General features: G+C 37.5%; 1 protein-coding gene across 1 annotated transcript; it reads right to left on the minus strand.

The window, feature by feature from the left end:
• Positions 1-18: 18 nt before the first annotated feature.
• Positions 19-9864, minus strand: LOC105046681 (proteasome subunit beta type-2-B). Its single transcript, XM_010925341.4, is given in 4 exon segments — positions 19-486; positions 9330-9379; positions 9382-9452; positions 9556-9864. Coding segments are annotated over 4 exon segments (612 nt in total). The 5' UTR covers positions 9714-9864; the 3' UTR covers positions 19-153.
• Positions 9865-16010: the final 6146 nt, after the last annotated feature.

A 16010-nucleotide genomic window follows, 5' to 3' on the forward strand; every position in this document is an offset into this window, starting at 1 on the left:
ATTGTTTGACAAATGAAATTCGGTAAAGCAAAGTGAAAAATCATTAGCGAAGTTACATACTGTTGCAATAAATTGCATCTAAACAACATTTTTTGGTTCATCACACAGAATTAATCCATAAGGCTCGTTCAAGAGGAAAAAGAAATAATCATCTTAAGCTGTAGCAACTCCAGCATCTTTAACTGATTCACGCCAGGCATACTCCCTTGCTCCATCCTTGTCAACAATCTTGATCACGAAGTTTGGTGGGGCAACAACCAGTCTAGATCGGATTTCCATTATGCACTTGTCCACCAAATCAATTGCTTCTTCTACCGACATCCCACTGTGATAGTGCCGGTCCATCATTGATAAGGTGAAGTAGGATCCGTAACCAAATGCACCCTTTTCAATTTTGTGCAGAGTTGCAATGTAGTCAATGTAGTAGAGCGATGGACCAATACCCTTGTCGTAACCAGCCAGTAGAATATTCACAAAATATGGATTCTGGGAAACCAAAAATCCCAAAGGTTTACCACATTAGCATGCTCATATGATAGCCCAAGAATTAAAAATTAAATAACCGTCACAATTCATTGCCCTAGCTTGACTGTGATTGCAGGGTAAAATATGTGGTCCAAATGCAGAGATTAGACAAAGTATGTTATTATCTTTATGCTGGCCAAGTTATGCATATGAAACCCTTCTTTTGTTTCACTCAAATAACACAATGTCATAAATGAATGGATAGGATACTCGCATAAGCTACGTAAGAAAGAGATTCAGAACCCACACAGAAATTTCTTTGCTTATATCTCAGATAGCAGTTTCCATCTTATAGGAACTTTCAAATTCTTTTGTGTCCAATACCATTTTGAGTTTTCATATGTATCCTTGATTGACAAGATACCATTGAATTTTACACTTTTTTTCTTGCTTATGCTTTTACTCCTTGACCCAGATAGCTCAGACAAGGCTTGATGGTTATGGTTTGTATTCATATCTTTAGAATTCATAATGCAAAAATAAAAACGTGCATTTAACTTTTTAAACTATATCTAATTCTCAAGACAAATAAAACCCAGCACTAAAACTACTTAGGATATGAAGGCTGATTCCTTAACACCAACAAATATATCAGACCTCTATTTTTTTTTTTTTTTTTTTTGATAAACTATCAGGCCTCTTCCTTTCAGCAATTTTTTTTACAGCATGACATGATGCTCAAATCAATAATAGTACCAAGCAGCCTTCTGTTATCATATTTTCATCAAAAGAAAGATTAGGTTATTTCTCTGCTCTTCACTCAATTACAGATGTATAACCCAGGCATCATGGTCAGAGCAGATCCTTATATCAAACCCTAGCGCAAATATTCAGCTTTAGAAGAATATCTCACAAGAAACAGGTTTTCCCAACCAGGAAATCTGGAACGAGAATGCATACAAGTTCAATAGAACTGAAAATTGTAACGAGATGCCAAATCGAGCATTGAACTCAGAGAGATTTTGGGCCCTTCTCCAAAATTATATTCTAGTTTTCATGCTATACTTTGAATTTGGGCTCAAACACAGCAAAGCTTCATGGCATTCCACCACGAGAGATGAACGATGACAGATGCATCCTACCATCTATCACAGTACTCTCCTGTTTTAGGGGATATTCCTTGGCACACATCATTATGTATGTGACAGGCATATCATAAAAACCCTGGAAAACTTCATTCCTACTACCAATACTCTGCTGATGTCATAAATATAGACCTACATGTGCAAAGTATTTCAAGCCTTTCATACAGTGTGCATGTGAGCGTATGAGTTGAGAGAGAGAGAGAGAGAGGGAGGGAGGGAGGGAGGTTAGAACAATTTTTTATGTCAACGCAGATCTCATTCCATCTGTATAAACCGATACAACCAATATGGAGACTGCACTGCTTAATGCGGATTATGAATTTAATGAAGCAAAAGAATCACGCTGATCAAACTTGCTCCATTTAAATTGCTTAATGGTCCAATAACCAAGATGCTTGCGGTTCATGCCACTGGGGAAAGAAATTGAAAACTTAAGCATGACTAAAGAATAAAACCCTGATCAGGCACTTTTCCCTACAAAATCATACGATGCATATGCTGAAATTAGTCAATATGCAAAGATATTGTCATGCATCTTTTTTGTCGATTCCAACAAAAATGGTACAAGTATAATTAGAAAAGAAGTATGCTCTGCACCAAAAAGGAAAGGAAATGAAAGACTTAAATGAATTGGATGCAGTTTAAGAAAGAACCTATAAAAGCTTAGGCTCACATGGGTAGCAGATAACCAAGGAAATAGATATTGAAGACTGATTACAGAAGCCAACAAAAACTGATGGAATAAATTTTTGTTGATTGTGAGTATTTTTTGTGCTTAAACAGCAGCATCTGACCACAAAAACTTTTTTTTTTTTTTTTTGCTTTTCATGATCTTGAGATACTAAGGAGAGAAACATTCCTGTTTGTTAACTATATTACATGATGAGGATGATAAATAATTGTCTATGTGGTAAATATTATTTTAGACAGCCACAAATAATTTAAGTTTACACGAGTTCAACCACAAAAAATATGAATGAGAAAGAGAAAGGGTTTATAAAAATGTGGTAGAAACATAATACTTCATACACACTTTGAAAGCACTTCCTCTTAATGAGGCAAGATGCAAGCCTTGATCTGTGTGGGTTAAGCTACATGGATTTTCCATTCCATAGAAGAGCAGAAAATTCACAAAGAAGGTGATGCAACTAACACAGTGAACCTTCATCTAGTTTATCATCTGTAATACCTAGAATGGCACCATTTATATATGAGGTATGGTGATAATGCACATGGAGTGAAAGAGATGACTTTACACCGTGGCCAAAATTCAATGGTTGACTTCATGATACAAAAATTTAAACTACTGGATATGATCTACAAGAACTAAGTGTGCCTATAACAGAGTATCATATGTCACAAGGCTCCTCAGTCATGCATCAAGTTGCCCAATTTTATTGTTCTAATGGCACAATTTAATGTTCTGATTTTCAGATAACTTGATTAATAGGCAAGGGGTCCCCCAAAACATATGCAAAGGATCTATAACCCACTGAGTCAGTATGTCAGTACAACTGCATCAAGAACAAAAGGACCAGAAGCCCAGGTAGCTTGGCATGGGAGGAAAGGAAGATCTCTGAACTAATGGTCGGCCACTTACTCTATAATGCTAAGTTAAGCCCCTTCCACGATACTCCAGCATCGTCCTATCCACCGCGTGGATGTTACAAGACAAGAAAACTAAAAGCCCAAAACCTTCAATCTATAGAGCCTTCCAAGAACTTATCATGTTCCACTAACTTCGAACCTAGTATCTGTATCAAAGTTACAATACTATCACAAGACTAAAGCCGAACCAGTTTCACCTTAGGTGCAACGGTTTCATGATGAACTTGAAATTACTTTTCAATTCAATTGTTAAGTTGCAACATTTGAACAAGCAGTATCCACAAGTGATCCTTTGATCAAACATTTCGGATTGTTGTTGCATCAATGGTGGGTCTTATGAGAAAAAAACATAAAGAGTTTATCAGCAATTCCAACTTTAAAAGCCACAATTTTACTATGAATATGTTTGACACAATAAATAAAAATAACCCAATACTCCATTCAACATGTTGGTGTTCCAAATTAAACTGTAAGTGCATCATGCATGCTTATTCTTCTTTTTTTTTTTTGATATGAACATTGAAGATTGAAATATGCTCTCAGAATAAGTTTAATTAGCTAAAGAACCACCACAACAAGAATTTGCTTCATATCCTCCATATTGGACTCCCCCAGGCCATCCAGCTAAAATAGCATCCTTCATATAAGTCTTAATTTTAAGTTCAGAGACAAAATTTAATTTCCCTTTGGCAATTTTTGCAAAAGATCTCAGTTTTAGTCCAATGATACAGACATGGGGAAATCTGCATTATCTGGTAGTAAACAAGAAACTCTAGAATTATCATCTTCTTAAATGCCATATTCCATTGCCTGCCATTGAACACCAACATCCAGCAAAACCACACAATAACTCCTCAACTTTCTTGTCAACAGAATTTTATTTCCATTTCATCCAATAAATATTTATTCTCTCTCTTAGCCTAAGGAAAGCACTCAAAGCAGTTTCCGTCACAACTTATTGCAATCACAATAATTGCTTCCCCCTATTGGCCATCCTACTTCCACACAAGGAGGACAGAAAAGTTGAGGGTCTCAAACCAATTGGTCTAGTCAAACTGGAATCAGGTTCTGCCTATTTCAAAGAATGGTCTTTTTGAATCAACCTGAAGGATCCATTCTAAACTCTTCTTCCCCTGTTTATTTGTCCTTTCCATCTCCCCTTCCCAATCCTCCTCTTCCTCAGCCTCTCTTCAGCACCACTGGCATGACCGCCTTGACACCACCCACTCTATCACGCCCTCTTTGCATCTCCAATGTTGCCCCTTCAATATTTTCTTTACCTACCCCCACCTAGAACCCACTTGCTTCATCCTCTTATTCCATATCAGCACCACCTCAGCTTATTCCTGGGAAAAGGAGGTGCTTGAGAGAAAGAAAAAGCGAAGCAGCACCACAACGTGGTTGTTCCTTCTGAGATTTGTGGTCGCATCAACTTCAAGTCTAAACTCCTAACCTATTTGTCAAGGACTTCATCTTTGAAGTTAACCCCAATCAGATATTTTGAATCTGAATTCACTAATGTAAGGCACTTGAATAGACAAGGAATACATCTTTGAATTCAGAAAGACTGCTTTTCTAGTTATGATCTCCCAACGTAGCCACAAACTTGGGCTGTAAGGATTTTTTTTATAGGTCTGTTCTTTGTCTATGTTTGAGGTGTGCTTGGAACTTCATAGATCATGTGTTTAGCTCCCTTTAGCTTTCTAGTAGGTGAAGTATAGACTTTGTATGACTTGTTTTTTTTTGCTTCTTTTAGTTTAAAGGTCGAGGAAAACAGAGAATAATGAAGAGAAGATGAAAAGAACAACTCCAGGAAGTAAGGGTTTCAGAAGTCCTTTGATGGTATAGAATCCCATTTAGAATGGACCAAACCTATCCATTTTAGAAACGAATTTTCTTCCCAATCAGAAAGCTGGACAAGTGTCCCTTCATGTGAGGAGGAAGCAGTTATTGCAATTGCAATGTATTGCAACCTAAAACACTTCCTTGCAGCGTTTGTCAAACCATTTTGAACCAGACGATTCAGAAAATTCCGAGCCGTACTGATGGCAAATCGGGATGGTTCAACCGAGCAAATCGAAATATCGGACGAGGAAGAAGGAAAGTGAGGAAAAGAGAGAAAGAGAGAGAGAGAGGGGAGGAAAAGAGAAGATGACAATGCCGGATGAACGGCGGTGCCCCGCCGAGGCCGCTAGAGGGCCACAAGCCTCCGTGACTCGCTGTCGTCCGATAGAACGTTTAATCGAGAGAGATAGAGAGAGAGAAGGGAGCGATGATACCGGAGGAAGATAGCCAGCGAAGAGGCCGCCGGAGGACACTGGGTGGCCGTCGTAGCCACCGGATGGTAGAAAATATATGGACGAAGCCACAACCACAGCCACAGAACAGGGGCGACCGTTCTTGTTTAGTTCATCGTATTTTTGTAAAAAATGATGATGAATAGTGAAGTCGATAATTGGCCCGACGGCCTCTCCACCAACTTCCCCTTCCTCCTTTTCTTTCCCTCCCTGCTTTCTCTCTCTCTCTCTCTCTCTCTCTCTCTCGGCTAAGATCTGATGAATGAAGTGAAGGCCTTGGCGGCCCTCCGAGTGCATCCATGGCCCACCTCTAGCCACCGCCAACATCTCCTTCGGCCACCCTTTCCCTCCCCCTTCCCTCTTTCTCTCTTTTTCTCCTCCCCGGTTCTCTTCTTCTCTTCTGTGTCGATTTATGTCGGTCCAGTCTGATATGGATCCATACCGACTCATACCGTCAGTTGTCCGGCACGGATCCCGATTCTGATTCCGCAGACTTTGCTTTCTTGCTTAGAAAGTCAATAGACAAGCAATTGATATTACCTTCTTTACTGAGCATTGCAATAGTTGTTTTCCATTAATGGTACAACTGAGACTTGATGAAAAAGTATTGGAGCGAATGTAATTAGTGTGGTAGCTGTTTGATGGAAAACAAGTTCAAGCAACTTACATACTTACAACATACTTGAACCATAGGCACACATATTACATTCATAGATCAGAGATGTGCATATACTATAAGTGTTGGAGACATAACATGTAGTAGTGATGGCAGAAGAAGCAGTCTCTAGTATGGTACAAGACAAGCACAAAGGAGAGAAAGGTGATAAGAGTACAGTGTTCCCAAACATACAAGTCTGAACATTTCCATAAGCAAGTGTACAATAACGTTAACACTAACAGGAAAGCAATCAAAAAATTAGATGCCGTGTAAATTTCATAAGGCAGACCTAAAGAAAATAGTTTGGGCGCAAAACTGTCAAAGCACTTGGAGAACATAAGAACACTTGCAAGTTCTCTCTTAAAATAAATGCAACTCACCCATTAGATCTGTGATCCAATTGTTTGAAGGTTCATTCACTAGTTAACATTATGCACTTCAAGACAGGACCAACAGGAGGAGGTGGAATGGGATGGAAGAAAGGTAAGAAAGCTGTAGCCACAATACCTGCAACTCTCATGTTTCCCATTATCTTTTTATTAGATATAAGAATGGCCTCTCCAGTAGTCATCCCAATCCCCCTCTATGTGTATGGTCTCTCATATTCGATAACCAGCAACAATCATGCTCAGTAGCCTCCCTTAAAAGCGTTTACAGTTACCAGCTTGGCTCTCTCAAAGATGAAAATTGTAGAGATCCCTTTTTCATTCTCCCCTCTCTCCTTATCTTCCTCTCCTCAGAACTTACCACATCCAGAACCCCCTCAATCTATTTTCCTCCATTCAATTCTCCTTCATCCTATCTAAAACCCCAAGGCATTGGAATCTCATGATGAAACCATTCTGAACAAAGCTTATAATTGAGCCTAAGCAAGAAAAGCAAGAGTCAGCTAATTATTAAAAGAGCCTAGCTAGAGCCTTGACTTCTTTACTCAAGCTCATGCCAAGCTTGAGCTGAACATGTTTATTTTAGATCTAAGCCCAAACTAGCTTTAGCTTTCTTGTATTTGGCTTGTCCACACCCTTACATATACCACTACTTCTGAAAATTCACTACAACACGATTTTAAAATTCTATCCCCAAAAAGAAAAACAAGGACCAAAGAGCTTCGTCATCACAAGCACAGAATTATTGTCACATACATCAAAACTCTCTAGAACTAAGGAGCCTAAACTCCAATCCAAACCAAGGTTTTAAGTCCCAGTGGAACGAGAGCGTCCCAGCCATCCCATCCCGTTCCTATAAAAAAATGGATCAGGATAGGGTCGGGACTCCAAAACCCATCCCTGCAGGGAGAGAAGAAGAAAGAGGAAAGAAAAAAGGAAGGAAAGGTGAAGAAAAGAAAAAAGTGAAAGGAAAGAAAAGAAGAAGATAAGACAGAAAAAAAGGAAAGAAAAAGAAAAAATAAAGGAAAGAAGAAAAAAAAGAAAGAAAGGAAAGAAAAAAAAAAGAGATAGACCGAGGATATATATCAGATGCATGATCAGGACTAATGTCGGAACAAGACGGGATAGTGGTGCATTCCGTTCCATGGAGAAATCAGAACACCCTCATCCCATGGGATCTAAAACCTTGATCCAAACCATCTATTCAACAATTCAATGACACCACATAAGGATCAAAAAGGATACCTAAGAAATTTAGGGCGTGAGTAGTGAGGCAGTCCAAAATCTTCAATCTATAGATTATTGCAAAATCTTATCACTTGTCACATATTGGACCTAATAATTATATATCAAAATGATTACCCTTTGTTACATCCCATAACGTCATGCCATAGAATCAAAAATGATCGAAGTTTTTTATTTAACCATAAAAATGTTGGCTTGAACATAAAAAATACTTCCTAATCCAATTGATAAGCAGCAAAAAATGAACTATGGTGTTTGTTACGCTTGATCCTTTAATCAAAACATTCAGATCTTATAGCAGACCTGAGGAAAAGGAAAATAGAGTTCATTGGCAATTCAAGCTTGAAAATTAACAAATATTGTGAAAACATATAAAATAACGCAAATAGTCGACAAGGCCATTCAAGATACTGATGTTTCAGCTCCAAAAATAAATTGGGTCGACTGTTAGTGCTTACCCTTATTTTGCTGATATAAAATTGAAATGGAATTATCGACTTAAAGTTTAAGAGACTAGAGAACTACCACTACAAGGATGATTATAAGTGGGAGGGCAAATGTTTCATTTGACTCCAAGATATAAAAGCACTCAGCAATCAATTCTAGTTCAAGCTGAATAACTATTATATAAGTTCATGAGGAATCTTATAATAAATTTAAAACCATAGGAAAATGTGTAGATAAACATAAATGTACACATGCTGCACAGACCAAAAAATATGTAAATTGAAAGGGACAAAAAGAGGTAGACCATTCAGTTGAGGAATATGATCACCTCTATATGGAGCATAGTCACAAAGAAATAAGAACACGCCCGAGCTAAGAAACACTTAATGAATCAAAGGCAATAATCTCCACTTTATGGCCCGAAAATGGGAGGAAAAGAATAAGTTTCAGAGTCAATAAAACAATTTGTTCATAGCAAATTCTTTTCAATTACTGGTATCCATCAACAGGAGAACTAGAAAAGCGTTCTTTCCATTTTCATGGCTCTGCTTCATCTCATTAAAAAGGCAGCACAGTTTATCTTTAATACTTTTTAGTCAGCTAGCATACAATTAGTTTTTAAAAACCAATTATGTATTTCAAACCTAGAGATCCTAAATGCACGTTACAGCAAAAGAAAAGGGGAAAAACCATTTGATCATCTAACATTATGGATACCTTCTTTTCAATCATAAAAGACATGAAATTAAGCATGCCAATGTTCAATTATCATTGGGCTTTTACCGTTTTAATCTCAAATAAGCCACATAATTCCTTCCCAAAATATTCATTTTTCAACAATTTGACTGCATAATAGTGAAGTAAGCTAAAAGTCATAACTTTGTTAGCTCTCCCTCCACAACGATAGCAATATTAACTAATACCAGTACTAATACCAAAACCAAACCCTATAATTTAAGATCAACCACATATAACTGATTCCTATAACAAGAAAGTACCAAAACCCCAACTTTTCGACAGACCACTAACAAAGAAACCCTAGAAAAAAAAGGGTGGAGCAGGAGAGATATTCGCCTACCTTCCGGAGGGCGACAGCGAGCTCGCCGCGGGTAAAGTTGGCGGCAGCGGCGTGGTGAGGGGGATGCCGTTCCGGAACTGGTACAGGTGCACGTTCTTCTGGATGTATTCCGTGAACTGCACCCTGTCATCCACCATCAGAGCCATCAAATGAGGAATCAACGAACAAGGTCGAGAATCAAGGAGGGGTGTTCACTTAAGAAAGAAAGGAGGAAACTAGAACGAACCGATCGCCACCCTCGCCGGAGGCGCCGAGAAGCTTGTGGGAGTCAAGGATCATGACCTTGTCCTCGTTGGATTTGTGGACCAGGATCGAGTGGACGGCGGATGTGTCCGCCGCGATCAAGGCAAAGCCGTCGCCAACAAGCCCGAACACGCACTCCATCGCCGTCGCCGGAGGATTTCTCTCGAAATGAAATGAAGAACAGAAGGAAAAAAGAGAGAAGAAGAAAACACCGAGCCGAACCGTGCGTGTGGAGAAATTTGTAGAGAAAAAATGAGGAGGATTGGGACCTTGGGACTTGAGGAACAAGCAACAGGGCAAGTTGGGATCCGGTGGTCTAGCGGATCAACTTAACGAGACTTCTTATACCCTATCATTTACAAACACAATATATATATATATATATATATATAAATATATATATATATATATATATATATATATTGTGGAGAAATTTGTAGAAAAAAAATGAGGAGGATTGGGACCTTGGGACTTGAGGAACAAGCAACAGGGCAAGTTGGGATCCGGTGGTCTAGCGGATCAACTTAACGAGACTTCTATAATACTGTTTCTTATAGTACAAGTTTACTCGTCAGCCTTGCAAGCTCATTGCAATTAACACTATTTATGTGAATTATAACTGATAAAAGAAAAATAATCTTTATGTAATTGATAATTTAAAAGCCATGCAACATGGTTTGATGGGTACTGGATGAACAAAAGCATTTTAGAAAGGCACCAACTAATCAAAAGTTGTTCCTGCAGCGATCCGAAGAGTTATTTTCATTTTTTGAGGATCTCCATTTTTAGGATATGTCAAAACAAATTTTGATATTAGCATAAAGATAGCAGGGGTGGTGCTTTATCATCCGAAAATCGGATGCTAGATTATTGATGGTGGTGGGATCACATCTCTTTGAGCCTTTCATTCCAAGAGCTGAGCTTCGCACTGCTTGAACTGGCATTGTTTATATCCGATATGAACTATGGGCAGAAAGGATCAACATTAAGAAAGATTTTACCATCATAATAGGATGGATTCGAAATGACACGATGCGGTTGGAAGTCCATCAACTCCTTCATGACATTCAGACCTACCTTCATGACTTCATTATTGTTTCTACTCAGCACGTTTTTTGGGAGGTGAATAGCGTCGCTGATTGGATCGTCTCCTATGTGACTGAGACACTGGTGATTGGATCAGACCTGCCCCCGAACTTTATAAAATATTTTATTTTTTGATCTTTTGGGATATACTTATACTAGATCAATATAAGCACCCATTTGTACTCAAAAAAAAAAAAAACTTTTTTATAGTTATAATAAAGAAATAGTAGATCCACCAGATCAGGTTTACTTGGGGAAGATCTACTCTCTCTTATATATTTATTATCTAGAAACTTCTTCTCACCGGAAAGAGAACTTAGATGGTCACAGGTAAGGTAGTTTTATTTTTTGAGAAAAAGTAATCTATTTCATTTGTAATTATAAATATAGTCTCACAAATAAAACTCATGTTTTGATTGCTAATAAACTGCATCGACTTCATCGTCTAGAATTTAGTGGGTAGTAATTCCAAATACTTTTAATAATGTCCACATAATACTTTTTCTATTACTTGGTTTTTATATAAGTTGAGCCTATAGGCTCCAGACTTTATGGCCTTGCATAAGCAATAGCATATATGATAATATTTAAATTTATGACCGGATATTAATCATCTTGATTAGATTATTTGTGTTATGCCCATCTTACATTCCATGGCATTAATTTTTCGTGTCATTACATTTTTTTTTTTATTTTTCCTTCTCGGGGAGAATACCTCCACAACCTAATCATTTATATTAATCCTGGAATATCTCAGACATTGCATAACTATGGTTACGAATGGCTAGATATGAAATGAGTTAGTCAAAATACTTAATAAAGCAAACCAATGACTTGGCTGAAAAAATAGAAATGGTGATCTGTGGCCTAGCCTATTTGCCTCGTTGTTTTTTTGGAATAAGGGGGAGTCCTTTTTTCTGAAAATAAGAGAGAGGCCCATCCAAGAGTCCCACCTACATATTCCTATACGTAACTGGAAGTCCTAACAATATATAACTATATGAGAGAATAGTTCTCTTCATAATATAAGAGAACATCACTTGAAGACTTGAAACCTAGACTCTTTGTTTGTAAGTGGAGGGATATGAATAACACTCATATTATCTTATTTGGATTACCTTGATACATGATATATGGAAAACTTAGGCATCAAATAGCCCTTATCTTAAAAGGGGCTCTATTAATAATGGTTAGATTTAAATTCCAATTTTATTTAGGGTAATGCTACTTATATTTTTCTTGACAAAGAATGAACTTCTCTGCCATATGGCATAAAAAGTTGGTATATCTTGTAATAATTGATGACACGTATGAATACTGGTTGAATATGAATTTACCAAGCTAGTATTAATGAGGTCCAACTTTTTATATGAAAATCCTATGGGATGAGCTTAAAATTTTTGTATACTCTTAAAATTATCATAAAAAAGCTAAAATCTTGTAGGAAGTATATTTTGACTTTTTTATTAACTTTGGCTTCAACTGCTTTACTTAAATCTGTCTAGATTAGGAGATATTTGTTGAAAATCTTTCTGGAAAAGAAAATTTTACTATGGTCAATCCATTTGAAGTCAAAACTATAGAATATAGATCTTAACCTTGATCACTAAATATAATATATCTTTTCAAAAAATTGTCATGTCATATAGTATGAAAAATTATCTAATTTTGAAGAATAAAAAAGAACACGTCAAGCATGTCAATCTATAGGCATTACACTAGCAAGATAGAATCTCTAAAAATTTAGCACATAATTTAGCTTCCCAACTATTAGATCTTGTGTCTTAGATATCTCATGTCTTGGATCCTGTCCAGTCCTTATCCTGATCAGCATGGTCCACATCAAGTTTGGTGAATGGTAATCTTATCAGAGCAATAAATTAATAGAGGTAAGGATATATGTGTTATAGCCCAAGCCCAAGCCCATGACATCAGGATCCAAGCCCAACAAAAAAAAAAAAAAAAAAACAGAGTAAAAACTGGGAAGAAGACTCCCGATAGGAGTCTTCTTCTCTGACGAAATCCAAGCGATTTGGGAGTCCTAGGACCTCTCGAAGTCCTAGGACCCTCTATAAGAAAATCCCTCCTCTCCTTAGAATCGACCATCGGCCTCCTCTCTCTCTCTTTCTCTCCATTTTTCTCGATCGGAGCCGCGGACACCGTTCGATTTCTTATCGTGATTTCTCGCCGGTGAGGTCACCGGAGGCCGGGGTGAGTCTCCCTCTCCTTCCTCTCTTCCTTCCCTTTCTTCCCGTACTGTTGCTTGAGGCTGCCGGCGACGAGTGTTGCCGATTTTCGGTCGGGAAAGAGATCCTATTTTTTAGCCTCTTTTTCCTTAATTTTTCCGACGCCGGCGATCGTAATCGATCGCCGGCCATGCTCCTCCGTAACCGGGGGAGTAGCCTCCCTCTGCCGCCGGTTTCCGCCGTGGCGGCCGCGGCCTGAACGGCCGGCCAATGAAGGACCACGTCGGTCCCCTGTTCCGACGTGGGGAGGGCCGAGGAGAAGAAGAAGAAAAAGAAGAAAAAAAAGAAGAAAAGGAAAAGAAAAAGAAGAAAAAGAAGAAAAGGAAAAGAAAAAGAAGAAAAAGAAGAAAAGAAAAAGAAGAAAAAGAAGAAAAAAAGAAAAAGAAGAAAAAGAAGAAAAAAAGAAAAGAAAAAAAAAGGGGAGAGAGAAACTCTCTGCTCTGCTCTCTCTCTCTCTTTTAGATTTTTAAGATTTATGAAAATAATTAAAAAAATAATAAATAAATAAATATAATTAGGGTATTCATGGATTAGTTCAAAAAATCCTGGATGCTGTCGTCAAGTTGATCCTTATGGGGATATTAGATTTTAATAATTTTAATTAGTTTTAATTTGATTAAATTTTGATTAAAAATATGATATTTGACGTATCAGGTTTAGAGAAAGATTTTCGAGATTCCTAGAATTTCTAGTTTGGATTTTCTTTTGAGGTAAGTAGTGTTTACTTTTATTGAATTTATCTGGTAAATTATAAAGTTTTGAATTAAATAAATTTATGCATGCTTGTGATTGAAATTATTTATTGAAATAATTGTTGAAATTATTTATGATTAAAGTTAATTATAGAAATTATTTATGATTGAAGTTATTTGTTGAATAATTATTATGATGATGTATGATCACAAAGAATGACATGGTTGATTTGACTCGAATATCATTTATTTATATTATTTTAAAAATAATATATGAATTGGAAGACAATATGAAATTGACAACCTGACTGTGTTGAGGACCCCGCCAATGGGGGCATATACGTTGGCAATTGACTGTCCTAAGGATTTATGTCGTCAGTGAGACCAGCGACATGTCGCCAGATAGACCAGCGACAAAACCGCCAGCGAGACCAGTGGTTCCAAAGGACTTGGCTGCCAGATGATTCGCAGCCCACCGCAAGTAGATACGCGGTATTATGACCCTGCCACAGGGATAATGTGGTCATAGTCATGGTTGGTAAGAAGAACTTAAGAAATTGATGAATTTAAGATGAAAAGCATAATTGAAAATTACGATGAATTGACTTTTATATATGATTGATAGTATGATTATGATTTCATGAAATTACATATTGATTTTGTTATATCAGTAAATCGATGTGTATAGAAATAATTGCCTGATTTATTCAATTAAAGGTATATACTGCTTACTGGGCTATTTAGCTCATGATGAGCTTTATGTTTTTCTTACAGATCCAGAAAATTAGCATGATGCGGGATTTCGGTTGGGAGAGCGATTAGAGATGGAGTTAGCTCATTGATTTAAGATTTTCTCAGAATTTATTTAAGACTTTTTAGTTTTGTTTTTAGTATTGACTTTGTCAGACAGTTATTTTCTTTTGAACACTAAGTTTTGATTTGTTATTTGAACTAAAGTTTGATTATTAAATATTAAAAAATTTAATTAACTGTTTGTGAAGATATCATGATGAGATGCCTTGCATGCTTATGAAAAAAGTATTCTATAAGTATGCGGCGGTTGCCATGACCCTCGATTCAAATCTCGAGTCGGGGGCGTGACAATTAATATGGTATCAGAGCATAAGTAGATAGATAGAGACATGTAGAATAGAGTGAGCGAGTGAGGGGTAGACATTAGGAAAATGAAAGGTTAGTTATGATGATTATGAGCTGACCTGTCTCAAGTAAAGTTTATAACCTTATTAAGGATAAGTTATTATCTCAAATCTATCATAGGTCAATATGCCTCCACGACGAGCGAAGAATACTCAAGGAGCGATAGGAGGGACATCAAATCTACTTGGCGATAATACTCCCCAATTAAGCAGTGGCACAACTCAGCAGGAGGGAATCCATGATCCTACCAGAAATACTCCGACAGTACAGGAGGAGCCGAACATGACTCAACTAATGCAAACTCTGATCGGAGTAGTTCAAACACAGCAACAGTTACTTCAACAACAACATGCACAGCCACGTCAGCATTTTTCACCGATACCTGGACATGGAGAACATCCGATGTAGAGAAACAATATCGTCGAATTTAAGAAGCTAGCTCCTCCAGCCTTTAAAGGGACCATCGAACCACTGGAAGCAGATAACTGGATTATGAAAATGGAGAAGGCCTTCGCCATGCAAGAATGCCACGATGAAGAGAAGATCCGCTATACAGCATATCTGTTACAAGACGAGGCATACAACTGGTGGCGTATACTGGAACAAAAATATGAGCACGATAGGATACCACTCACTTGGGAGAGATTTCGAGATGAATTCTTTGACAAATATTTTTCCCGAAATGTTAGAATACAGAAAGAGCAGGAGTTCATTCATCTGAAACAGGAAAACAGATCCGTTGCAGAATATGAAGCTAAATTCACGGAATTAGCCAAGTTTGTTCCAAGATTAGTTGAGATTGAGCAAGACAAAGTACACAAATTTGAAATGGGATTGAAGATAGAAATCAGAAAACAAGTTGTACCCTATGAGCTAACTACCTATGCCTCAGTTGTAAATAAAGCTCTAATAATTGAGAGAGAAGCTAATGAAGCTCATGCGGAGCGAGAACGGAATCAGAAAAAAATAAATAAGTTTAATGGAACTCAAGGACGAAATCAGAACAATAAGATTTTAGCAAAGAAGCCAGCAATTGATAAGAATCGTGAGAATGAGGCAGCTAGATGTTCGAGATGCGGCTGAAGAGAGCATGAGACTTCTAATTGCCCATGGAATACTGGTTCGTATTTTAGATGTGGACAGAAAAGACACAAGATTGCAAATTGCCCCCAGATGGACGAAAATAGATCAACACAAGCAAAGGACGGAGGTCAAAGGCCGAAAACTCAAGGAAGGATCTATGCACTCACACAACA

Source organism: Elaeis guineensis, chromosome 6 (genome assembly GCF_000442705.2).
Source record: "Elaeis guineensis isolate ETL-2024a chromosome 6, EG11, whole genome shotgun sequence".
In the NCBI taxonomy this organism is placed as follows: domain Eukaryota; kingdom Viridiplantae; phylum Streptophyta; class Magnoliopsida; order Arecales; family Arecaceae; genus Elaeis; species Elaeis guineensis.